At 37.9% G+C, this 26,589-nt stretch overlaps 1 protein-coding gene and 1 long non-coding RNA gene across 2 annotated transcripts in view; both read left to right on the top strand.

Annotated features, from left to right (window-relative positions):
- The window catches only part of LOC134741279 (uncharacterized), a 239,099-nt gene that overhangs the window by 114,624 nt on the left and 97,886 nt on the right, over window positions 1-26,589 (top strand). The window lies entirely within an intron of this gene.
- LOC134741269 (uncharacterized) lies at window positions 21,271-24,861 on the top strand. The gene is made up of 2 exons (XM_063673980.1): window positions 21,271-23,409; window positions 24,764-24,861. Exon 1 carries the CDS (start codon window positions 21,298-21,300, stop codon window positions 22,501-22,503), a length of 1,206 nt encoding a protein of 401 aa, XP_063530050.1. The 5' UTR covers window positions 21,271-21,297; the 3' UTR covers window positions 22,504-23,409; window positions 24,764-24,861.

Below are 26,589 nucleotides of genomic sequence, written 5' to 3'. Positions count from 1 at the left end.
AATTTCGAGTTGGACGTTGCTAGAGGAAAATAAAATATCGTGTTTTACGTTCTAGGATTACTGTGCATAATATTAATAAATTAATACTATAATCAATTTTAAACTGTACACTAACGGATACTAACATTAAATAATTTCACGGTTTAGACTCACTTGTTTTAGTCACTCGCGCGACATGTTTCGGAGAGCCTAGGTTTCCTTTCTCAAGCACTAATAGTGCGAGCAGCGTTCACGAAGACCGTGTATTGCGTGTCTGACTAAACCAAGTGAGTCTGAACCGTGAAATTATTTAATAATACTATAATGTAGTTAATCAATCAATCAATGTATTGAGAATCAATTTGGTTATAACAGTCAATCTTTCATACTCTAAAAATTATACTAAATTACATTTTGTAGTTAATTAGATTATATTAAAAAAATTATACTATAAAACAAATGTAAAACAAGAACAACGCGCACGAGTTGCAGGCGTCCATAGACTACGGTGACTGCTTAACATCAGGCGGGCCGTATGCTTGTTTGCCACCGATGTAGTATAAAAACAAAACGAAACTAAAAGGAAAGAAGTCAGAAGATATCACCTCTTGGCAATTTTCTATCCCTCGCTGCGCATTCTCGCACATCTCTGGTGGAAACGCAGCCTAAAGGGAGCCTTTACGAGCTAGTTTGGTGAAAAAGGTTTTCCTAAAAATGCTCTCCCATAGGCAATGTTTTTCAAACAAATATGTCCGTCAGAAAACCGGCCGTGTTTGTACTTTTATTCCCCAAGGGGCGAACGTTTAAAAATATTTTCGGTTTGCTTTTACCATTTCGTGCTCTTTAGGGTTCCCCGTACCCAAAGGGTAAAAACGGGACCGTATTACTAAGACGCCACTGCCTGTTTGTCTGTCACCAGGCTGTATCTCATGAACCGTGATAGCTAGACAGTAGAAATTCTAGTAGTACCGTCAGCTGCTATTAGCTTACCGCTGCATACATTTTGTATACTCAAAAAGTATGCAGATTGATCAGGGTGATTATTACTTTATCAGTTTTTACTGCAATTTTTGAATAGCTAGTGGAATTGTATGCGAATTTATCAAATTACACACTTGTAACTTTAACATGAAATGTGGTTAATTCAATTTGTCCAAACTAAAATCCTTTGTTGTATTTTATTGTTGAAATATTTGTGAAATTTCCATCGGTAGGTATTAATTGAGATCATTTTAATTTTGGACCCGAAGGTACGGATTTAAAAATATTATATAGATTTGATGTTAATGTTATATTTTAATTATATATTATAAGTAATATAATCTATCGTAATAATAAGTAAGTATGTAGGGGAGACCGAGGTGAGTTGTGAGTGTGACAAAGAAAAGTTGTGACATTTCATAAAGGTGCTAGCGGGCTCGAAACAGTGCGCGTTTGTTAGCTAGTAACTTGAACTAACAAACGCGCGCTATTGCCAGCTCGTTATTAGTTAATAGATTCCAAAAAATCGAGGATGTCACAACTCTCCTCGGTCACAACTCACCTCGGTCTCCCCTAAATAAGTAATATAATATCATTAATATCAATCAAGCAATATACTCTAAGGCCAGGATTACACTTGTAAGTTTTACTTACGTAAGTAGGGACAAAGCTATTTGCTAGAATGAGATAACGATATTCATATCTCATTCTGTAGTATAGCTGTGTCCCTACTTACGTATGTAAAACTTACAAGTGTAATCCTGGCCTTACTAACGACTTTTACTATCCCGGAGGTCTTTTCTTCAAATACAATATTATTATTTTAATACTACGTCAGTGGCAAACAAGCATACGGCCCATCTGATGGTAAGCAGTCTCCGTAGCCTGCAAGTTCAGAGGTGTTACATGCGCGTTGCCGACCCTAACACCGCACCCTCATTGAGCTCTGGCAACCTTACTCACCGGCAGGAACACAACACTATGCGTAGGGTCTAGTGTTATTTGGTTGTGGTTTTCTGTAAAATGGAGGTACTTCCCCAGTGGGCTTTGCTCTAGATCTTTATTATAATAATGATTTGATACGATGATATAATATAATATTGATACGTATATTTTCTAAATTTAATGTACCTACCCATCACTTAGAAACTAACGTAAAATATAATGTTAATGTTTTGAGGCCTACTTACGGAACTATGAATTTTAAACATGAATTTGGCATTTAGGTACCTGCATTTCATGATTGTTTTATTGGCGAGCGCGGATTGAATATGGGATCAAATTGAGTTTTTCAGAGTCCAAATAAGCTTCTTAATAGCCGTATTGACCGATATTCGCTGGACATAAATTTATTATGAATAGTTTAAATTTAAATTTAAAGCGTGCATTCAATGTTTAAGCTTTTGTGAAATTTATTATTAAACGCTGCTTTCATAATTATCGTTTTAAATTACTGTCCATTTTAAATTCAAAGTTGGCGTAAATGTAATTAATTAAACGAATGTTTTACCATTGTGGCAATTCTGTCCGATTATCACGAGTCGCTCTGTAGGTACCAACAAGGTATTCGATTTCAAAGTGGATTTCAAGCTAACATCAGACGATAAAACCGCGACCATAGTAACAATTATTATTGTATTACAACACACATACACACACACATTATTATTGTATTTGTGTTAAGTCCGCCATTTGTACTCTTTTGTGTAAATTTGTGCAATAAAGTTTAAATAAATAAATAAATATTACGTCCGTATCACAATACCGACGTGTGCTGTAGACATTGTCGAAGTCAAAGTCAAAGTCACAATCAAAGTCAAAGTCAAAGTCAAAGTCAAAGTCAAAGTCAAAGTCGAAGTCAAAATATTCTTTATTCAAATAGGCCTAGCAACAAGCACTTTTAAATTGTCAAGTTTTAAATATTACTTTATTCAGTCGATTTTTTGGAACCTACCAATTCTTAGCGAGCTAGCAACAGTGCGCGTTAGTTAACTAGTAACTTGCACTAATAAACGCGCGCTATTGCGAGCCCGTTATTAGTTAATAGATTCCAAAAAAATCGTCGATCACAACTCTCCTCTGTCACATCTCACCTTGGTCTCCCCTATACAGGATGTTTAACATAGTGAAACGAGTGAAAATTACAATTAAGTACAAGAATTCGCTTAAGTTCTTAAGTACACGAGGCGGATTAAGACAATATTTATAAGAACTCAATTTTTGATATCGGGTCTTTCAACCGTATTTTAATCTTAAGGGTCCACTGACTATCAGTCCGCCGGACGATATCGGCCTGTCAGTTGTTCGGAACTGTCAAATGTTTGTTCTAACTGCCATGCCGATATTTTAAAATTGTAATAACACTTTGCACATTTTTAGTACTCAACCAGAACGCTTAGTCTTAAAAAATAAGAAGCAGCAATTGTATAGTTGCCACCAGATATATCGGAGCTGCCAAAGTCCTCAAAATATCTGAACATGCACTTTCAACGTAAAAAAAAGGCTTTTTAGGGTTTTGTACCCAAAGGGTAAAAACGGGACAACGCGACTTTGCTGTCTGTCTCTGCGTCTGTCACCAGGCTGTATCTTATGAACCGTAATAGCTAGACAGTTGAAATTTTCGCAGATGATGTATTTCTGTTGCCGCTATAACAACAAAAACTAAAAACAGAATAAAATAAATATTTAAGTTGGGCTCCCATACAACAAACGTGATTTTTTTGCCGTTTTTTGCGTAGGTAAAGGTACGGAACCGTTCGTGCGCTAGTCCGACTCTCACTTGGCCGGTTTTTGGTTATTTCAGATATTTGTGACCACATTGGCCGCTCCGATTTATCTGCTGGCGACTGTACGAGACAACAAAGAGTAATTTTCAATTTATTGGAGCTTAGCTTTTCCTGGAAATTCCTGTAGCAAGGCTTTACTACGGATTTATGAGAAATTAGTTTTATAGGAATTTCGTAAAGAACAGGATTGGCTGAGAAGGCGACGAATACAGAATAATAGCAATTGAAATCAGAAAACATCGAAATTTCAATCAAAATGAGGGACAGGGGATTTCGTCTTCGTGGAATCCAGTAATTATAGCATATGTAAGGGGGAAAAAACATCCAGCCACATACCATTGGATGTCGTGAGTGTCGTGTGTAGGCAAAGTGACAACCCTAGCGTACAAGTTAATAATCAAGATCAAGTGCGGGTAGTTCGCAAAACCCGCGCGGCAAGAAGATGTTGATACAATTCCTCGCCAGTCTGCCGGTGACCACGAACGTGACGTCACGTTCGAAACGTCAGGCCATAAATAAACGTAAGTTTGTACGCGATTAAGTCCAGTATTAGTTATAAATTATGAATACAGATCACATTTATATTATTACTGGCAACCCGCCCCGGCTTCGAACGGATTACAAAAAACCTTTACAAATTGTGACATTTTCAACCAAAAGGTACCACATTTTCGCTTGTCAATAAGGTTGATTTTCAATTGAATGGAAGTAGCGCCTTATTGACAACCGACAATAAGTACCCTTTTGATTGAGAATGGCACAATTATACATTAAAACCTTCCTCAAGAATTACTCTGTTGACAGGTGGAAACCGCATCATCATCATCATTTATTTAGCTTCAGACAACAATGGTCCACAACGGTACAAATCAAAATCCGTTGCGTAGTTTGAAAGATCTAAGCATACATAGGGACAGACAGACAGCGGAAAGCGACTTTGTTTTATACTATTTAATGATATAAAAAACCGATTTTACAGATTAGATTAGTTATAAATTACTTATTAATTACCAAATAGCACTATATTTTAATGCAACTTTATTTGTAGATGTAAATACAAAAATAGCTAAAAGTATGCTTTTATATAATATCAAATCAACAAAGCTGCTTAGAAATAAATTAAAAGTGGAAAAATTCAGTCGGAGTTGCGACTGAATCACTAGCCCATCGCTTCACCAGCTAAGCTACCGAGACTTCACTCGATAACAGCGAACATTTCCACCATCCACTCACACATCAGAGGCTGCATGCACTCGCCGTCTAGTTTTTAGTTTTAGTTTTAGTTTTTATGCATTACTAACAATAGTAATAAGATTGTAATGTTTGCTAACCATGTATGTGCCTTTTAGTCTGAAATAAATGTTTATTTTTATTTATTTATTTATATCACCCGAGACAGTGAATTTTTCCATTTTTCATTCATCTCTAAGCTTTGTGGTATCGTTAGCAGACCTGACGTTCCAGCTTAATACAATAATTATTTACGATACAAGTGCGGAAAAGAGGAAATTCGAAACAAGTGGCGATAAATTAAAACACGACCGCGGGAGTGTTTTAAATCGACACGAATTGCGAATTACCTATTCGCACGTGTATTGTACAACGTTTACAGTACATATGGCCTTTTAAACTTTCGACATATGCACGAAAAGTGCTATATTACGCACTAGTGCGCGAAAGTAGCACCATATGTACTGCAAAATTAGTTTAATATCACATCAAGAACAGATATTTAAACTTCGAATGCCACCTTTGTCAAAGTTAACAATGGTGCTTTACAATATGTTCCAATTTCTTGCAATTTTAAAGGACTGAAATCCTGAAAAGTTGAAAGCCTCTCAAAAGCTGAAAACGTACGGTTTGTATAGAAACTTCAGTACATTTTTCTATTATAATTGGTACTTATAAATTGAATCTTCTTTTTACTACAAATAGTCATCGGAATAAGTGACGCAACTAAAAACTATAATGAGTGAGTAGACAAAACTTTTAGTAGTGTAAAGGGGCCCACAGACTATCAGTCCGCCGGACGATATCAGCCTGTCAGTTGTTCGGAGCTGTCAAATTTTTGTTCTAACTGACAGGCCGATATCGTCCGGCGGACTGATAGTCAGTGGGCCCCTTTACATGTTAATTCTTCTTAAAACTTTCCTTAAAGTGACTTTTGCCCTAACATATAAGTCTAGGGAAAATTGTAAAGGGCAAAATCAAAAAGGGATCCGAAAATATGATACGACGCAGACGAAGTCGCGGGTAAAAGCTAGTTTCAAATAAAACCTTATTTTATGCAGATACCACCGCTTATTTGGAACGCTTTCAAACAGTATGCTAATACCTTTAAATTGACATTAATTGAATGATTAGAACCGCAATGCCGACATAGGTAATGGATACCGATGTTCTACGAGTAACTATATTGGTTTAAATACAATAGCCAGTGCGATAGGAGTTAATTCAGTTTTAGACGGAGGTTCGGGTAGCAGAAGGCGCATTCAGAATACAAGTTTTAATATTGATATTGATGATTTCTGACCGCTAGGTCGCGCAATAGCGAGCAGGCGTCCGTTCCGCGTGGCAACTACTATGGCTAGCCACCAAAATTGGTGTGGGCCGCATGTACTTGTAGCGACGCGACGAAATCGCGGAGTGAGCCACGCCTGACTTGACCTAATATGGAAAGGGCTTATATTAACTGCTATAAATTTTATGTTTGGTTATTAAACTTATTAATTACCATAAAACCTTACAGAAAACCGCAGCCAAATAACACTAGACCCTACTAATAGTGTTGTGTTCCTGCCGGCGAGTAAGGTTGCCAGAGCTCGAGGGAGAGGAGTGTTAGGGTCGGCAAAGCGCATGTAACTCCTCTGGAGTTGCAGGCGTACATAGGCTACGGAGACTGCTTAACATCAGGCGGGCCGTATGCTTGTTTGCCACCGACGTAGTATAAAAAAAAACAGGAATTTAAAAGTGATCCAGGCGACCGTAACCATGGCAACGAGTTTGGCTTGGCCTAGTCCCTACGCTGGCTCACTGCATGTTGGACACTACATACACCTTTTCTTCGTACATTTAAATTCGAAATATTATTTTCATACGTAGTGGTGGCAACTGTACAGTATGATTCGGGAGACGTGACCAAAATCAACCCTCACTCAGTAACAAATTATGTGATATAAAATTTTTGGTTTCTGAATACGCCCCCTGCAGTTCCGTATTGCAGTAGGTGTCTAACCCGTTTATTATTTCGTAATACAGGGTGGCAACGTGCAGCGGCTGTTCTAAGCGTAATTTGATATAAGCCTGAGCACTTTTACTTAAATGTGTACCATTTTCTTTTTTTCGAAAATTCACCAACTTTTGGGTTATTTCTACTCAGAATCACGAGGACTCGATTTAAAAAGAAAAAAAATCCCCGAAAAAATTTCAGTTTTGTAACGCATTTTCACATACATTTTGTATGGACCGTTACAAAACAGACACCCAAAATTTTGTATGAAAAACTGGGGACATTTTATATAACCCAAATTAAATAACGCAAAAGTTGATGGTTTTTCAATAAAAAGTACGGTACCATTTTTTTTAAACCCCCATAAATGTATTCTATCACGATGTTAGGGTTTGTAGGGAATCGATTAGAACGCAACGGTGTTTATATTATAAATAGTGTCTGCATATTTTGAAGATAAGACTTACCTTATGCGTGCGACGTAAAATAGTAAAAATTAATTAAAACGCAACTAAAAAATTTCCATACTAAATTGTTGCCATGTTTAAGCATTTCACGCCAAAAACAGACAGTTATGTAGGAAGGTGGCGCCCTCTATAATCTTCTACAATTTCTTGTCAGACTATAAGTAGGTATAGAAAATCTACTGCCTCTACCTACTGGTCGAAAGGCCTTACTCCTTATTTTAGTTATATTCAGACTGTAAGTGTAAAAGGCATGCAACAGGAGCCATTTTTTTTAGTTGGACGTAATAGCGAATGCAATCCGGTTTTCATTTGTATGAAATTTCGGTTAATAACCGGTTTTCTTTTCATACAATTAAAAACCGGTTTGCATTCTCTAGTTGGACGTCACACTAACGAAAGCGTTTTGTTTTTTAATCAAAATAATATTTCAAAATATCGCATCCCGCTTCGGAGTGAAAACACCGCAGTAATGGTTATAAAAAGATATTAAATAGCTCGTTATGAATCTTTAAAAAAATAAAACGCCATTCCCGACAGAGTAAAGTTTAAAACAAGAATAAAACAAAGAATCAGCAGCTTGTTGCGGACTAGTGATGGGGTAAATGATAAAAAATAATTAAAAATAAATTATATGAAAATGTAAAATGGAATTATGTAGTAAAGGGTAAAATATTAAATTTAATACTTAACCCTCTCTTAGCTAAAGCAGCACCACCTAGTTGGTTGAGACTTAATGCTTTTGTCAGTTAATACAAAAATTTGACAGTTCCGAACACATAAAGGAAAAAAGTCTGCAAGCGGTACATCATTTTTTTATTAAAGGAAAATATATCAAAAATCACCGCCTCCTCATCATTAATGGCTTCCGCCCGAAGCGGTGAATTTTTCCATGTTTCCTTTAATCTAAAAAAATACCTACTTGTGATCTTTGTACCAACCAAACAGGCATAAATATTGTTTGATACCACATTGTACTCGTATAATATTGATAGGTACCTGCCTTAGGTTGTCATAGTTCGACAACTAATGCCTAATTGGACACCGTAATTACATAATAGTTTTACTAGTGCCCACTTGCACTATCCCACTAACCTGGGGTTAAGCAGTTAAACCGTTTAACCGGTTAATCCCGGGTTATTAAATGATGCAAGTGGCCCTAGGAGGCATAAGCCATCCGACACCGCTACCCTCTACACGCTGGCCCATCTCGGTGCAGAGCCATCCATCCATTCATCCATCCATCCATCCATCCATCCATCCATCCATCCATCCATCCATCCATTCATCCATCCTTCCATCCATTCATCCATCCATCCATCCATCCATCCATCCAACCATCCATCCATCCATTCATCCATCCATCCATCCATCCATCCATCCATCCATCCATCCATCCATCTATCCATCCACCCACCATCCATCCATTCATCCATCCATCCATCCATCCATCGTCCATCGTGTAGAGGAGCCATAATAGAGATCCATAATCATATCATAATCATTCATATTCATAATCTACCAGACCTATCCTGGTGTGGTGAAAAAGTATTTTTACGTTTCAGTTTGGGCACAAATGTTTTCTTTATGTCCGGATGTTATATAGATGCTCTACAGGTTGCAATTCTCAACCGATTCTCGTGAAATCATGTGCACAGGTTCAATGATTAAGTAGTTTTTTTTTGTCCATACAGTTTGTTGTTTTTATTTTAATGACGGAGCCATACATTTATTTAGTTTAAAGCTATCCTCGCGAGATCTACAGCTCACGAAGCCACTAATTTTAATAATTTTCTCTAACCCTTTCTCCTCTCTAGTTGGGACCACAGATAAAGCACTCATTAAGGGGAGCACTAATTGTATTGCTCCGGTTGCGGTACGAACTTTAAATTAATAACGAATATTCTGCGAAAATGTTGAATGTCGACGCCATTCTGACGCGCATAAATAGCCGTAACAGTTATGACAGTTTAAAGTTTAAAGTATGGATGGTAGAAAGGATCGCAATCTCTTATGGCAGAATTGTTGTAAAAGTGACCGCTTTCAGCTTTAAATAATAGTTCCTAATCTGTCCGGTGGCGCTAGTTAGGCTCTGGGACATGAGTATAACATGAACCATATAAGGCAACAAATAACCCGACCAAATTACGTAGGTTGTTTTTGGTAGTATTTTGGTGTATGGTGGCGCCGCCTAATTACTGTTTTTTGATGGACACTTTTCATACATAGAGATTTCGCTCCTTTATACAGTCTCCATGGTTTAAAGTATTTAATTGCCAAACTCTTTATGAATATATTCATTGAATATAAGGGTTAGCGTAATTATCTATCGCAAAGAACCCTATCTTCACCGTTGCTGCCAAACTTCGTCCGAGTAAAATAATAAATCTATCAAGAAATGTGACGTTTTCAACCAAAAGGTACCACATTGTCGCTTGTCGATAAGGTTGATTCCTAATTGAAGCTATATGGAAATAGCGCCTTACTGACAAGCGACAATAAGTACCCTTTTGGTTGAAAATGGCACAAATATAGGTATTTATATACCTACATTGAATTTACAACAAATAGGGTTACGTAGAAATGAAAAATGAAATGAAAAAAGAGGATAGATATATACTTTTTTATTAATTTCATTATACAGATGAGCTGAGACTTTCATCATCATCATCATCATCATGTCAGCCAATAGACATCCACTGCTGGATGCTGGACATAGGCCTCCCCCAAGGCTCGTCACTCCGACCGATCCTGTGCCGCTCGCATCCACCGAATTCCCGCAACCTTCACCAGGTCGTCGCTCCATCTTGCTCGTCGCTGAGACTACGATTAATAAATAAATAATAAAAAATTTAATAAATGTTCAAATTTGTTATACGACATTAACCCACACATGGCGATCTACATTCTGCGGCTTTGCCTTTTTTCACCAAGGTTCATGTATATTCTCCGCTGTGCCCCAGTCTGGAAATTTCCCTTAATCGGGAAGAATCGGGTTATTGGCTGCACGCGCTCCCTTCACGAAACTTGGGCTCCGCTCTAGAACCATCAGCTCTGCGAATCGCGGTTTGCCTTCGCCTGGGTCTGCGAATTTGCGAATCCCACTCTTGCAGTCGGTGCGCCCTGCCGGTGGACACTCTGGGGCGGCATGGCCTGCACTGCAGATTGAGCGCTGGCAGGCTTTACAGGTATGCCACCCTAAATGACTTAATCCGCCGCGCCCTCAGCACTGCCTCTCTCCCAGCGACTTTGGAGCCGTCAGGTCTCTGCGCAGCTGACGGGAAGAGACCTGATGGCTGCACGCTCGTGCCCTGGAGCCTGGGTCGCCCTTTGGCGTGGGACGCCACCTGCGTGGACACGCTGGCTCCGTCCCACGTGGAGGGGTCGGCTCGGAAGCCTGGGACTGCCGCGGACCAGGCCCAAACTATCAAGCGCCGCAAATACGCGTTCTTGTCGAATGAGTACGAGTTTGCGGCGCTTGCAATGGAGACATTGGGCCCGTGGTCGACCGACACCAAGAATTTTGTAAAGGAAGTGTCGGTCCGGTTGATAGGCGTCTCAGGCGATCATAGGGCGGGCGCTTTCTTTGCCCAGAGGCTAAGTCTGGCGGTGCAGAGGGGTAACGCCGCTAGCGTCCTTGCGACCATGCCGGAAGGAGGTGATTTGGGGGAAGTCTTTTATATTTAAGGTTTAGTTTTAGGTTTTGTTAGCATAAGTTTAAATTGTACATGTTAAATGTTAATGTAAATTATTTGTTATTAAATCCGTAAACAATAAATAAAAAATTTATTCTAAATTACAAAATACTGAACTGAATCTAGGCAGACCGTGACTTAGTGGGAGGTACCGGTACAACATTTGCTTACGCCTCCCTGTAGTTATAAGATTGTTGTTGTACGGTACACAGAAAAAAAAGTTGACTTGAACCAAGAACAAAAGTTCTTGAACGAAGAAAATTTGAACGAAGACCGAAATAATCTTGAACCAAGAAAAAAGTTCTTGGCTCGAGAATTTTTTTCTTGGGTCTAGAATTTTTTTCTTAGACCAAGAAATTTTTTCTTGGTTCAAGATTATTTCGGTCTTCCTTCACATTTTCTTCGTTCAAGAATTTTTTTTCTTGGTCCATGTCAATCTTTTTTTCTGTGTAAGGACTTATGTAATTTTAGAACTGATTGCAAGACAAACAGCTTTCTAATTTAAAGTAGTTCGGAAATTTTGTAAAGCTCATTAGCAGGGTATCTGCTCACACATTTGAATTGGCCTGAATCAAAATTACCGGTCTCGGGCATCTATTAAATTCAAATCACACTTTACAAAGGTATCAGTAAACCATTTACTTTTACTATTCATTAAGCAAGAAACTATTTAAACCCCAATTCGGACACCCCAATTAATATTTAAGGTGTAATTAATGCAAACTAGGAGCATCCATTCCACTAACGATTAAATCGGAGATAGTTCCAAAACTATAGGATAGGGGTCCCCTTCCACCTCGGCACAGTTTAAAGTATAGATGCAACGAATATTCGGCTACTATTCGGTATCCGGCCTATTCGGCCACAATTTCACTATTCGGCCGAATACCGGATAGTGGCATATTATTCGGCCGAATACCGAATAGTACGTTAACACGTAGATAACGGTAAACGAGGGTAAAAAAGTAGCAAACTACAAGTAATCAATTATTAAAATCAGTAAAATCTTTCAGAATACCTTTGTATTCATAGATAGTACAAAGATATGAAAAAAAATAAGCGTATTGAAATTGCCTACATAACAGCGAGAAACAAGTTGCAACTTGCACAGCGCACGTCTAGCCGAATATTTGGCTATTTGGCCGATGGCTCCGCCAGATATTCGGTATTCGGCCAAGCCACTGTTCGTTGCATCTCTAGTTCAGGATGGGGGTCTGAAGTATCAGAGGTAAATAGTCAGATTTTATAATTTATTAGTTTTGATATTGCTAGTGACGTTCGGATTCATACGACACCAGTATTTAGCAGTATTGCAGCGCGACATTACTGCCGACTGCATTGCTGCCGCAAATGTAAAGATTCTGGGCAGCAACTGGTTTTGTAACTTCGGACCTTGAATTTTAAGAACCGTTATTAATGTACCTTGCACAATAGTACATTACCATACAAGTGCGAAAATAGGAAATTCGCAACGAATGGCGATAAACTAAAACAGGGAGTGTTATAAATCGTCACGAGTTGCGAATTACCTATTCGCACATGTATCGTACAACGTTTTACAGTACATATGGCCCTTTAACTTTTCAACAAAGTTGCGTAATGTGCTTAATTATCGCACTAGTGCGGTTAAGTAGCACCATATGTACTGTAAAATACTATTATGTAAGCTGTTGCTCTCTGATTATCTACAGAAGTACAAGCCAGATCGGGCGAGTGATGTCAAAATGAGACCAAATTTGACATCATTTTGTACGAAGTCACGAAAAGTGTGTTGATGTTCTCTTATTTTTAATAACAGAAGTGCCGGGTTAGTTTTAGCGCGTATATATATCTTTACTTGAAAATAATTGTAGTGTATAACTAGCCTTATGAACCGATTTTGCATGTACAACCAGCCTTAAAGTTTGTAGTCTATGATTGTTCATTATTTTAGTATGTGGGTATTTTTGCACTTTGTAATTTTTCCTCAGTCACCCGTTGACCACGAACGCTGTAAAGAGTTCGAAACGTCGGGATGTATTATAAATTCAATATACGCGATATAATCCGTTTTCATAGTTTTATTTCAACTGAAGTGAAAAATAGTTAAAATAATGTCGATTCATATTCCATTCCAGCAATACTGAATAGATGCCTAGATAAGGCTTAGCTGTAGTAATCGCTTCAGCAATAATCCCGCGCGGATAACGGGACCGAGCTTAGTTCCCGCCATTTGTACCCTAGGGGCCGATTCTGATCTAAAAATGTTGACTTGATTTGTTATTGATAAGACTCGTAGTGCATCTTGCGCGCATCGATAAGTGCGAGCGATCGTAGACGTATCGTTAGGATTCAGACTACACTAGCATTACTGCTGTTGCCAGTAATGCGGCGTGACATCACTGCTGAGTGCCGACTGCATTACTCTTGGTAATGTCAAAAATCCGGACAGCTACATAAAATTTGATGAGGTACGACAGCAATGCGGTCAGCAGTAAGGCTGCTGACAGCATTACTACATGAAACGTCAAGAAGGTCATTTTATCGGTTCATTTCATTAATTTCATACAATGAAAATATATTTAATTTTTTTATAAAATTTTTAGCAACAAAAACTATAGGTACTCGTACCAGACATAAATATTATTATTATTATTTGGAACCTTACGTGTCCCACTGCTGGGCAAAGGCCTCCCCCAATTTCTCCACAGATCTCTGTCCAGTGCTGTGTCTGGCCACTCCTTCAAAAAGGAGTCTAGTTCATCCCGCCATCGCCGGCGGGGTCTGCCATGTCCCCGATTTGAGTTTTCGGGCTCCCACTCTGTGGCGATTTTGCCCCACAAGAATGGCATTCGCAGACGTGACCAGCCCAGTCCCATTTTAGCTTGGTCGCCTTCCGAGTTTGACGATTTGGGTTCTGGAGCGAAGCGTGGTGTATATTTTAAAATTATATAATATATATATATATTACCCCAATACCTTTTTAACAAGTTATCGTACTCCACCCGCCCTATGAGAGATGCTATTCGACTAATCTGTCCGAGACACGGCAGTTCAGCAGCGTTTCGTGGCAGTTTTCGCTACCCTGCTACGAAATGCTGGAACAACATACCCCCTCCAATACGTAACTCTAAAACTTTATTCACTTTTAAACTTAAATTTAAACGATATCTTTTCAGCTTGCAACTGCCGTGTTCCTCGCGTTCCATGCATCTTAGCTAGATTATTCCATAGGTGTCTTACTTATTTGCGTGAGTGATATTGAATATAACGGATATTTTTCTGTTAGTTTAAATCGTCGATCGATGCCTTCTCTAAAAACCTATTTACAACTAACTACCAAGTACTAACTCACAAATATTTATTAGTTATTGTATTTTATAAATTTAATCATTATTTATTTATTCGATTATATATATATGTTTATTTAATATTTTTTGCTCAATACATGATGGTACAATGGCAGATCTAATGCCTTAAGGCATATATGCTCCACTATATATTAAACTAAATACATGCTTGACTTACACCTCTTTATATATATTTTTACATATTCCCAAACCACTCACTTCCACATCCACTTTCAAATTTTTCCTTGTATATTGTTTCTAATTTGTCCTTATTATTAGTTACTGCCTTTACTGTTCTGAGCTATCTTCTTGCCCTGGGCTCCACGGAAGACCAGCGCTGTAGCATATACCTATATGTTAGAGCATATGCTGAGTGGTGTCCATTTGTAGCCTCTATAGCAGCATCAATATTGTAATTATTGCATGTTAGTATAAGCTACTTGTAATTTTACGTGTTAGTGTATAAGATCTTCTTTTTAAATTTGTATGGTGCTGTATGTAGATTTTTACAATAAACGTTTTCTATTCTATTCTATTCTATTCTATTATATATATATTACTTAGATATATATTAAAAATATTTAAGTATGCTAAGTTTCACGTAATTTAAGCATATCGTTTTAAAATGTGAGTGTAACTTCGATTGTATGGGAGCGGCGTTTTGGCGGCGGGTTCGTATTACTCAATATCAAATCAAATAGATAATTTTCAGGGCCTTATCGGTCTCCCGGGATTTAATCAAAGCGTCGGAATTTTTTCGTGAATTTTGACAAATCGTGAGACAGAACAGGTGGCGTGATAAATTGAAATTAAGATTAAGGTTTTTACATTTTTTTCCCACGACGGAAAAATTAGGGTGTTATAAATTTTTGATCACACTTGCTCGAAAAAGATCTTATTTCTTGCAGGTGTATTAAAGGACAAAGGCCTATATTGTTCCCGCGGGGGTTAGGGATTGTAAAAAAAAGCTATAACTCACAGTGAGTTGTAGCATTTTTAGGGCTCCGTACCCAAAAGGTAAAAACGGGACCCTATTACTAAGACTCCGCTGTCCGTCTGTCTGTCTGTCACCAGGCTGTATCTCATGAACCGTGATGGCTAGACAGTTGAAATTTTCACAGATACTAAAAAGTACGGAACCCTCGGTGCGCGAGTCCGACTTGCACTTGGCCGGTTCTTTTAAACTAAATAAGATAAGATACTAACTTACTTTTTAGGGTTCCGTAGCCAAAGGGTAAAAAAAAACGGGTCCCTATTAAGAGTCCGCTGTCCGTCCGTCCGTCTGTTACCAGGCTGTATCTCATGAACCGTGATAGCTATTAGACAGTTAAAATTTTCACATATGATGTAGTTCTGTTGCTATAACAACAAATACTAAAAACAGAATAAAATAAATATTTAATGGGGCTCCCATACAACAAACGTGATTTTTTGCCGTTTTTAGGGTTCCGTACCCAAAGGGTAAAAACGGGACCCTATTACTAAGACTCCGCTGTCCGTCTGTCCGTCTGTCACCAGGCTGTATCTCATGAACCGTGATAGCTAGACAGTTGAAATTTTCACAGATGATGTATTTCTGTTGCCGCTATAACAACAAATACTAAAAACAGAATAATATAAATGTTTACTCCCATACAAAAAACGTCATTTTTTTGCTGTTTTTTTTCCGTAATGGTACGGAACCCTTCGTGCGCGAGTCCGACTCGCACTTGGCCGGTTTTTATAGATAACTAGCGACCCGCCCCGGCTTCGCACAGGTGCAATTTTATATTATAAACCTTCCTCTTGAATCACTCTCTACTAAAAAAAACCGCAACAAAATCCGTTGCGTAGTTTTAAAGATCTAAGCATACATAGGGACAGACATTCAGACAGCAGGAAGCGACTTTGTTTTATACTATTACGTAGCGATGGCACGGAACCCTTCGTGCGCGAGTCCGGCTCGCACTTAGCCGTTTTTTTTTTTTCATTTTCAAATTACCCAATTGTAGCAAATCAACCAACAAAACTTGAAAAAGCTTATAAAAAAAATAGTAACGGAATTCTTTTTTTTTTGTTTATTTGTTTATTATTATACATATCAGCACTTACAGATAAACCTTACGTGCTAATAGTGTTGTTAGTAATAATTTCATGTGATTATACACTAACTCTAATATAATTCTACATATTCATGAATGGAAAAAGCTTGGGACTAGTCTATTCTCTCACAAGGATTAAATGAGCCCAAGCCCATGATTATATAAGTAGAAATACAAATACAAATACAAATACAAATAGTTTATTATCATAAAAGTTGTTTACATGTGTATCGATATATCCGTCAGACTCCAAACTAGGCTGAGCCTGTATCTTGGAAGTCTGCGAGAGCGATTGACAATTATGTCCACGTTATTAATGTTATTATACATATCTTCTGCCTCGCACAGAATGAACCGCCGCCTGCGGTATTCCGGACCGATACGACCATGCGACGGTTGATGGCTCCTCTACATGGTCCAGCACTGGACCAGCGAGACGGCCATGCTATAATTGAGAGCACGCACTATACGTGTAGATGCGTACGCGCCATGCCCACTACCTTTGGTGTTCGGACGAAAAACCGACACCGTGGCCATCCCATCGCCATCCCGCCGCGCCATAGGCCCCCACAAACCACTACCCTCTCTACACGCTGGACCATCTTAGTGGGCCAGTATGATGGCCCATCTTGTAGTGGAGCCATCAAATCTTCAAGAGCGTCCTCACAATCTCAAATCCCGGCAACGCACTTCCGGGCTGGAAGCACTCTGGTATTGCGGGTGTCCATGGTTGGCGGCAAACGCTTACCATAAGGAGATTCGTCTGCTCGTTTGCCTCCTATCCTCCTAAGTCTACCTTCAGACCCAGCATTAAGTAAAGTACTATAGTAATAAACACAATACAAAATGTTTAGTTGCCCCCCGCTTTCAAATTTGAATGCTCGCGCGGAATATTCTGACAGTCCATAGAGTTGTAAATAGTCTGTTCAGGACTGACAGTAAATATTTATTATGTGCAAAAAAATGAACAAGAAGCCTCTAGGACTAGGACGTTTAAAAAAAGCTGGGACTTAGGCTATATAAAAAAAATACAAAAATAGTACATAAAAGCCTGTACGACCAAAATTTATTTTTCTATTTATTCTACTTTCAACCACAAAGCCATCTAGAAATAAAATTATACCGCGACCGAAACTCAATCAGATCGAAAACAAACGGCAATACCATCACACAATACCAGCCCTTATCACGATCGTATTTGAGTCGCTTTTTGTTTGTAAAGAAATGGTGCGTTCCATTTAGTTACAGCTACAAAGGGCTCTGAATCATTTTCTGTTATCTGGTTTTGTTTTCTCATCGCTTGAAAGGACTTGAACGAGTTGAGTTACCAAGCAAACCACGGTAACGTGACCTTGACGACTGGCGATGGCTGCGTTCCAGCATTGCTGCTGCAGTATTGCGGCGTGACTGCCCATTGCATTGCTGCTACAAATGTCAAAATCGATGTTGATGCCCGAATTTCTAGAGAAGTCTGAATCTGAACAATACCTTAACTTTGCACCGACATTAAAGTCCGACAGTCCGCCGGAAGATATCGGCCTGTCAGTTGTTCGGAACTGTCAAATGTTTGTTCTAACTGTCAGGCTGATATCGACCGGCGGACTGGTAATGGGTGGGCCCCTTTACAAAGTGCTATTAAAAACGGAACGTCATGGTTTCATATGAATTTAACGACACTAGGGTTTGAAAGAACGTCTAAAAACATCATTATTACTGGTTCACACATTTTTCGTCTCACACAGTTTGCGATAGCAATATCTTCGTGCTCTTTCGAATAAGGAACGATTGTCCTCGCTCCATTGTCCTAGCCACAATGAGTTCGACGGCTGTTAGCAGAGTGTGAATTCAGAAGGGCCACTTCATTTGTCCAAACTAGAAATACATAAGTTTTTGGCAAAAAAAAAAACATTTTCGGTACAAGCTTTTATCGCTGACTGTACTTTTATTTCCTACTGAAAACCCCAAACATAATGAGGTTGCGTTGTTTTATCACAAAGTTCCTATGGCCACCTGCTGTTTCCATCATCAGATCAGCTCGATAGTACCATAATATTGCATTGTCACCCGACTTACATATGTATGCAAATTTTCAGCTTCATCGGAAGACGGGAAGTGGGTCAAATTTAACTTGCAAGATTTGACCCGTACATACATACATAGTTAGGTACATTGCAAGTTAAATAAAAGCTTGTAAAAATAAGGTCAGTGTGGAGAAGACGGCATATATGTATTATAATTTATAAGACATATTTAGATCACACTCACTAGTATTTTTAGTCGCTTTTTGGCGACATGTTTCGGACTCGTCGGGAGTCCTTCCTCGGACTCGAGTGGCCGCGGCGGCTGTACTCCGTGCACTGCCCGCGCCGCCCGCCTCGTCGCTCGTTGCGCGCGCGCTGAATATTTTGAAATATGTCTCACGATATTTTAATTTCGATTATACGACATATAAACCGACCGACGACCGGTCTGGCCTAGTGGGTAGTGACCCTGCCTGTGAAGCCGATGGTCCTGGGTTCGAATCCCGGTAAGGGCATTTATTTGTGTGATGAGCTCAGATATTTGTTCCTGAGTCATGGGTGTTTTCTATGTATTTAAGTATTTATATATTATATTATATATCGTTGTCTGAGTACCCATAACACAAGCCTCCTTGGGCTTACCGTGGGACTTAGTCAATCTGTGATCTGTGTAAGAATGTCCTATAATATTTATTTATTTATTTATTTAAATTGTTGGTTGGGAAGACCGTCAAAAGGCAAGAAGGGCACTTCGACTTCGGTCAGACAGTCTAAAAGGAGGAGACACTCCTTCTGCTCTACGGCTCATCTCATTTCGTCGCTTTTAACTCTTGTGTGCACAAACACGAGTTAAAAGCGACGAAAGAGCTTGCAGATGGTATACATCAAGAAACGCAATGGTACAAACCGCGAAAATCGATGTTCGCAAATTGCGGGCATTTTTCTCTGTCACGGTGACACTGAGTGTCGCTCAAATTACCACCTTCATTGAAGTAAAAGAGAAAGATCCCAGCAATTTGAGAATTTCGGTTTTCGCGGTGGCCCCTCAGGGATCGGAACCGGTTTTTTGCAAAAAACTTCGAAATAACCATATATTTATACTCGAAATGTAGGACTCAGTTATGTTTTAGGTAAAGACTTCGTTAGAAATCAGGTAACGTATATTTATATAAACTAAATTCAATTTTAACAAAAACAAACATGAAATAAAGCTATGAAAACGGATTATATCGCGTATATTGTTTTTTTTTTATCGCGTATATATATATCTTTACTTGAAAATAATTGTGGTGTATAACTAGCCTTATGAACCGATTTTGCATGTACAACCAGCCTTAAAGTTTCTAGTCTATGATTGTTCATTATTTTAGTATGTGGGTATTTTTGCACTTTGTAATATTTTTTCCTCAGTCACCCGTTGACCACGAACGCTGTAAAGGGTTCGAAACGTCGGGATGTATTATAAATTCAATATACGCGATATAATCCGTTTTCATAGTTTTATTTCATGAGTAACTATCGCGGTAACCGAAGATAATATTAAAAACAAACATAATAAAACTTAACCTATAGGTAAAAAATTGGCCTAAATCGCCGTCCACGGGTAAGGTTGGCAGAAGGCTGGCCGTATTTCCTCGCTGTATAGCGATAATAATTCGCTGTGCGATGAAGTAATTAACAAAGAACGAAAAAATATCGTTATCGTTCCCATACAAAGATACCGGATCCCTGGTACAATGTTCAAACAGTTGAACCCAAGATTACCGATTTTAGAAGATGCAGTGCTGTGTGTTTGCCAAATGCAAATATTACCCGCACTGCCAACATTTACTTAGATCAAAGCCTGTTGCTGTAGCGAGATCTAGGCCGATCTATTTAAATAACATTAATTTGCAGAATTTGATTATCTATTAGATTAGACAATAAGTTAGTATTTAACCTAGAATAAGTTAACACTATACTTAAACTAGAACTTTTGTATTGTATTGTTGTATTGCTATTTTTTGTACTATCATGTTTTGGCAATAAAGTGATTTGAATTTGAATTTGAATTTGAATTAAGCATCGCTGTATCTTTAAGTGGGTTAGTTTACTTCGTACGTTTAGTTACGGCCGTTCCATCTGTTTGCCGCTATCACTGTCACATTCTACAAGAAGGGCCAAGCGCGCCAAGTGTCAATTTTGATCGAATGTTGTCGATTTTTATTTATTTCAAAATATTGCCTTACAATATCGATATTCGAAAGCGGTCTTAGTGTGTATTTGATACGTTATCTTCTGCTCATTTATTTCCGTTTGCTTTCCAAATAAATAAATAAACAGGCAAGTGAGAGTCCCCCACCGAGGGTTCCGTACTTTTTAGTTAGTTGTTATATACATCATTTGTGAAAATTTCAACTCTCTAGCTTTTACCGTTCATGGAGAAAGCCTGGTGACAGACAGACACACAGACAGACAGACGGACAGAGGAGTCTTAGTAATAGGGTCCTGTTTTTACCCTTTGGGTACAGAACCCTAATGAAATAAAAGTTCACATTTATACTAATGATCTGTTTTTCCTGTTATGTTTTTCTTTTTTGTACAATTACCTAGTGTTTTACTACTCGTAGGTACTTCCACTTGTTATTCTAGCGTGATGGAAAACTAATGTATAGCAGCTAAGCAAAAGCAACCGCACAAAGCAAAACATTAATTAACACTATAATACAGTAGAATACACAAAAAAAATAAATATGAGGTGCATGGCTTGTCTAAATCCGATCCAACATAACACGGATCTTTTGGTCTGTGTGGCATGCAAGGGATTATATCACTACTTGTGTACAAATATGACACAAGCGTATTATAGAGAACACTCTCACGAATTAAAAATATCCTGGCGTTGCCCAAATTGTGAAAATGTTACACGGAGGCGAAAAAATGATGACACGCCAGTACGCAATCAAAAATGTTCACCAACCTTAAATGACACTACCATATCTATAGAAGAACTGTTAGACCCAAACGGAGATGAAAGCTCACACGGAGCCTCCGACAACCCCCCAGCAAGAATATCACCTGTCATCGCCCCGCCAACACAACACAATCAAGATAATCAACAGTCCATCACACTAGATCAATTTAGAACCCTTCTGGAAGCAAACAACAAAGCCATAGTAGCCGAGATGCAAGGAACAATAAAAAAAGAAATAAGTGATGCTGTCCATCAACTAAAACAAGAAATTACACAAAACTACAGCACACTGTCAACAAACCAAACAACTTTAAAACGAGAATTGCAAAAAACAAACACAAAAATAGATCAATTGGAAAAGGAAAATCGGAAGCTACAAACGGAACTTCTTGAGCTCCAAACCAAATTAAAAGCACAACACGATTGCAATCATCACAGTGAACCAACAAAAACAATAATTCTTTACGGACTAGACGAACTTCACTCAGAAACGGAATCAGAATTGTGCCACAGAGTGGATAACATGTTTTATGACATTCTAAATATACATATAAATGGATATATTGAAGGAGCCAGCCGAGTAGGTAAAAAAGGTTACCGTCGCCCGCTAAAAATAGATTTATTAAGTAAACGAATGTCAAACTACATACTACAAAATGCCTACTGCTTTAAAAATACAGGGTACGCTGTATCTGCATGGTTGGATACAAAATCTCTTGAAAAACGAAAATTACTACGAGAAATTATGATACAAGCACGTCATGAAGGCAAATACGCAACCATAAGAAATAACAAGCTATTTATTGAAGGAAAGGAACATATCATCCGCGAAAAAAAACCACAAGAATTAAACAAATCACAAGAGACAACACCAAGCACAAGTACTTCCCCATCGCACACCCTACCAAAACAAATACCGCCGAGTCATAACAAAACACGTTGCAATGAGGAAAATAGTAGCAACGCACACTCCTTTCGTGAATAAAATGACAGTCTTGGTGCAAAACGTACAAAGCTTAAAAAACAAAAGCCATATTATAGAATCATTTCTACTAAGCAAAAATATACCAATAGCTTGTATATCAGAAACATGGATTGCCCAATATCAAAACAAATTAGTCACGTTTGACACATACGAGTTTGCAGCGGAATTTAGTCGTTGTTTACGCCAGGGAGGCGGTGTGGCGATTCTACTAAAACAAGGCATCGAGTTCATGGAAAAAATAGACATCGCTGAACTATCGAAAGAGTCTGTCTTCGAATGTTGCGCCATAGAAATCCCTAAAGAAAACATGTTATTAATAAATATTTATCGGCCCGGCCCGGAAATTGAAACCTTTTTTGAACAATTAGACAAATTACTATGTATCATACATCAAAGGTATAAAAACAAAAAAATTGTCATAGTAGGGGACTTTAACATTAATATGTTGACTAATAACTCTACTAGCAGAAGACTTTTGGACACCATGTTATGTTACAATCTAAGACAAATTATCAAAACACCCACAAGAGACTCGAATAGCTCATCTACTTGTATAGATCTCGTTTTCACGAACGAGATGAAATATAACGTTGAAGTTCAAGATAATGGTATATCAGATCACAAAAGCATTCTGTTAACAATAGAAACACAAACAACACAGATAAAACCGAAACCATGGTTCGCACACAGCAGAATATTTAGTGAAAAAAACAAGCAGTTATTTAAACAAGGGTTGAAGGCAATAAATTGGAATAATATACTATCGGTAACAAACGACATAAACGCAAATTTTCAAGCATTCCACAACATACTACAAAATAATTTAAATAAATATATACCAAGGAGAAAGATTAAACTATTGGCACCGACACAAAACAAAACGTGGTTAACAAAAGGCTTACGATTGTCATGCAAGCATAAACGTCAACTGAAAACCTTTCTAAATATATCAAAAAATGAAGTCATAGGCAATTACTATAAACAATACGAAAATTTTTTAAAAAAATGTGTTAAAACTTCAAAAAAACTCAACTACTCATTCCAAATAAAAAGATCAAATAATAAAACAAAAACTATGTGGACGGTAATAAACACTATTACACGCAAACATAAAGTTAGACAACACAAGAATATGTCATTAAAAATAGACGACTTAGTTGTAGAATCACCCCAACAAATCGTAAACATATTTAATGAGTACTTCGCATCGGTAGGTGAGTCATCGGCGCCCGCGCCGGGCACAGCTGCAGCGCAGCCACAAGCGCTCGGACGTCCCGTTATCTCTCCCGCCAGTAATTCTATTTACATTAGCCCAGTCAACGAAGATGAGGTAATTAAGTTAATACAACAATTAAAAAATAAAAATAGTTTCGGCTGCGATGAAATCCCATCATGTTTAATGAAAATATGCGCAACTGAGTTGGTAATGCCTTTAACACGGCTAATTAACCAATCCTTCGAAGAAGGCATAGTTCCAGACCTATTAAAAATATCAAAAATTAAACCGATTCTTAAGCCAGGAGGCGCCGCAAACAACCCTAACCAATATCGTCCAATTGCGCTCTTGCCGACTGTGTCTAAAATTCTCGAAATGGCCATGTCAAATCGCATTTACAGCTTCTTTGAAAAATATAATATATTTGATAAAAACCAACATGGGTTTCGAAAAAATCACTCGACAACTTTAGCAGTTTATAACTATGTAAAAGAAATTTTAGAGAGAATAAACACAAAACAATATGCTATCGGATTACTATTGGACATGACGAAGGCCTACGATAAAGTGTCCCATGAAATCCTGTTATCTAAATTGCACGACATGGGAATACGGGGTACTGCACATAAATGGTTTAAATCGTACCTGCAAAATAGGAAACAGGTTGTGCAAATCGATAACTACGATGACGAGACTCGGGAGGTTACGGCGACCACCTCACGGTTGCGGTCAACCACCTGCTCAATTCCACAGGGAAGTGTTCTCGGATGTACCCTATTCTTGTGTTACAAAAACGACTTGCCTAAAATATTGGATACAAATATCAAGTGTGTTATGTTCGCGGACGACGTTTCCCTGCTACTTAATGGTACTGATAGTATTGAGTGCAACAAACAGCTTTGCCACACGCTCCTTACCGTTCAGAAGTGGCTCGAGGACCACAATTTAGAAATAAACCTTAAAAAAACCAAAATTATGCAGTTTAAACCCATCCAAAAGAAGCCCTTAGAGTTACAATTAAAAGTTAATAATAATGAAATTGAGGAGGTTAACGAATTTAAATTGCTAGGAATCACAATAGACTCCAGTTTAAACTGGAAAACCCACATTCAAAATACCAAAACAAAAATAGCTACATATACATACGCGCTAAGCGTACTTAAATCGAACACGAACCTTGAATCTGCGTTGTCTGTGTATTACGCGTATATCTACTCGAGTCTCCGTTATGGTGTGGTCCTATGGGGAGCTAGCGTAGACTCTTGCCAACTTTTCATCATGCAGAAGAAGTGTATCCGCATATTAGCAAATATTCACATTCCTAATAGCTGCCGCCCCCACTTTATTAAACTTAATTTGTTAACGCTGCCTTCAATATTTATAAAGGAAGCGGCCCTCTTTGTTCGAAAACACCCAGATCTATTCCCGATAAAACCGGAAACATCAAAAACTAGAAGCCAATATAAAAACAAATTACTCCTACCAAAATCTAACTTGGCTATCTTCAAAAATGGGCCACAATATAATTGTATTTCAATTTTCAATAAAATTCCGGACACTATTAAACTTGAACCAAGTGACAAATTATTTAAAACGAAATTAAAAGACATGTTAATTCACAAATGCTATTACTCAATTGAGGAATTTTTAAATGATGAAAAGCTGACGAAGTAAAATAGCGCAAATACTTATAATAAGAATTTAAAATACTTTAATTTATTTATTGTGACATTGAATTCAAATTATGATTAATTTTTTTTATTCTTTTTATTTTACTTTTACTTTTACAATTGCCAAAATCGGAATGTATGGAATGTTATTAATTTTTTTTATCTTTTATCACTTTTACAATGTTATTATTTGATGATTATAATTATCTTATTTTATTTCTTTACACAAATTACGGTAGATATATTATAATGAAATGTTTTAATAGGTATTAGATAGTAAGTTAAACATTGTTGTTGTGCCCTAACAGGGTGTCATGAATTTACTTACTTTATTTGTAACACCTTATTTTATGTATCATGACTGTGCAATAAATGAAATATGAAATATGAAATATGAAATATGAAGCTCTAAGCTTAATTAATTATCTATGTCAGATGACGCCGTTTTGATTTTAGGAGTTCTTATATGTAGAATTATTCTCAGTAGAATTCCGTGTCTGTACGAGAACGCCTACTTTATACTAAAAGACACTCACTAAAACTCCAAATTAGTTTACAATAGATTATTTATTTTGAGTTTTCTATAATTAAAACAATACAAATCTCTTATCCAACAACTTGCGTTTTTCTCTCTGTCTTAACTTAATCTCCTGTCAATGTCATTATTGTCCAAAACCGCGGCAAACCATCTGTCACTTGTCAGATATTTAAAAAATAAAACTAAAAGACCGTTTGAGATATCCTCAACATCTAACATTCGGCCATCCTGACAATCTAGGAGTTTGTCCTCAAACTCACTCTAGGATTTAACTTTTCACAACCTTCTTGTCCAATGTACCACACGACTCTTATTACATTTCAATATTAACTTATTTTAACATTTTTACTTATCACAGATTAGTCTAAAGTCTCGTAAAGAATTTGTTTCATTAGCCTTATTTACATTACGTGACATGTCGACCTTTACCACACTAGTCTCTAATGCGACAAATATTCACCTGATGTGACATTTCACTCCGCACCACATTAGGCTCTATTTGCGGCCGTGGGAACCTACCCACTCAGTCCATAACATTCAAAATAATAGCCTGAAGTGACATTTCACTCCGTACCACATTAGTCTCTACTTGCGGCCGTGTGAACCTACCCACTCAGTCTTAAACATTAAGAATATTCACCCGATGTGACATTCCACTCCGT

This window comes from Cydia strobilella, chromosome 5 (assembly GCF_947568885.1).
Source record: "Cydia strobilella chromosome 5, ilCydStro3.1, whole genome shotgun sequence".
Classification (NCBI taxonomy): Eukaryota; Metazoa; Arthropoda; class Insecta; order Lepidoptera; family Tortricidae; genus Cydia; species Cydia strobilella.
Note: the sequence above shows the minus strand (reverse complement) of the source record. Positions and strands in the feature narration are given on the sequence as shown.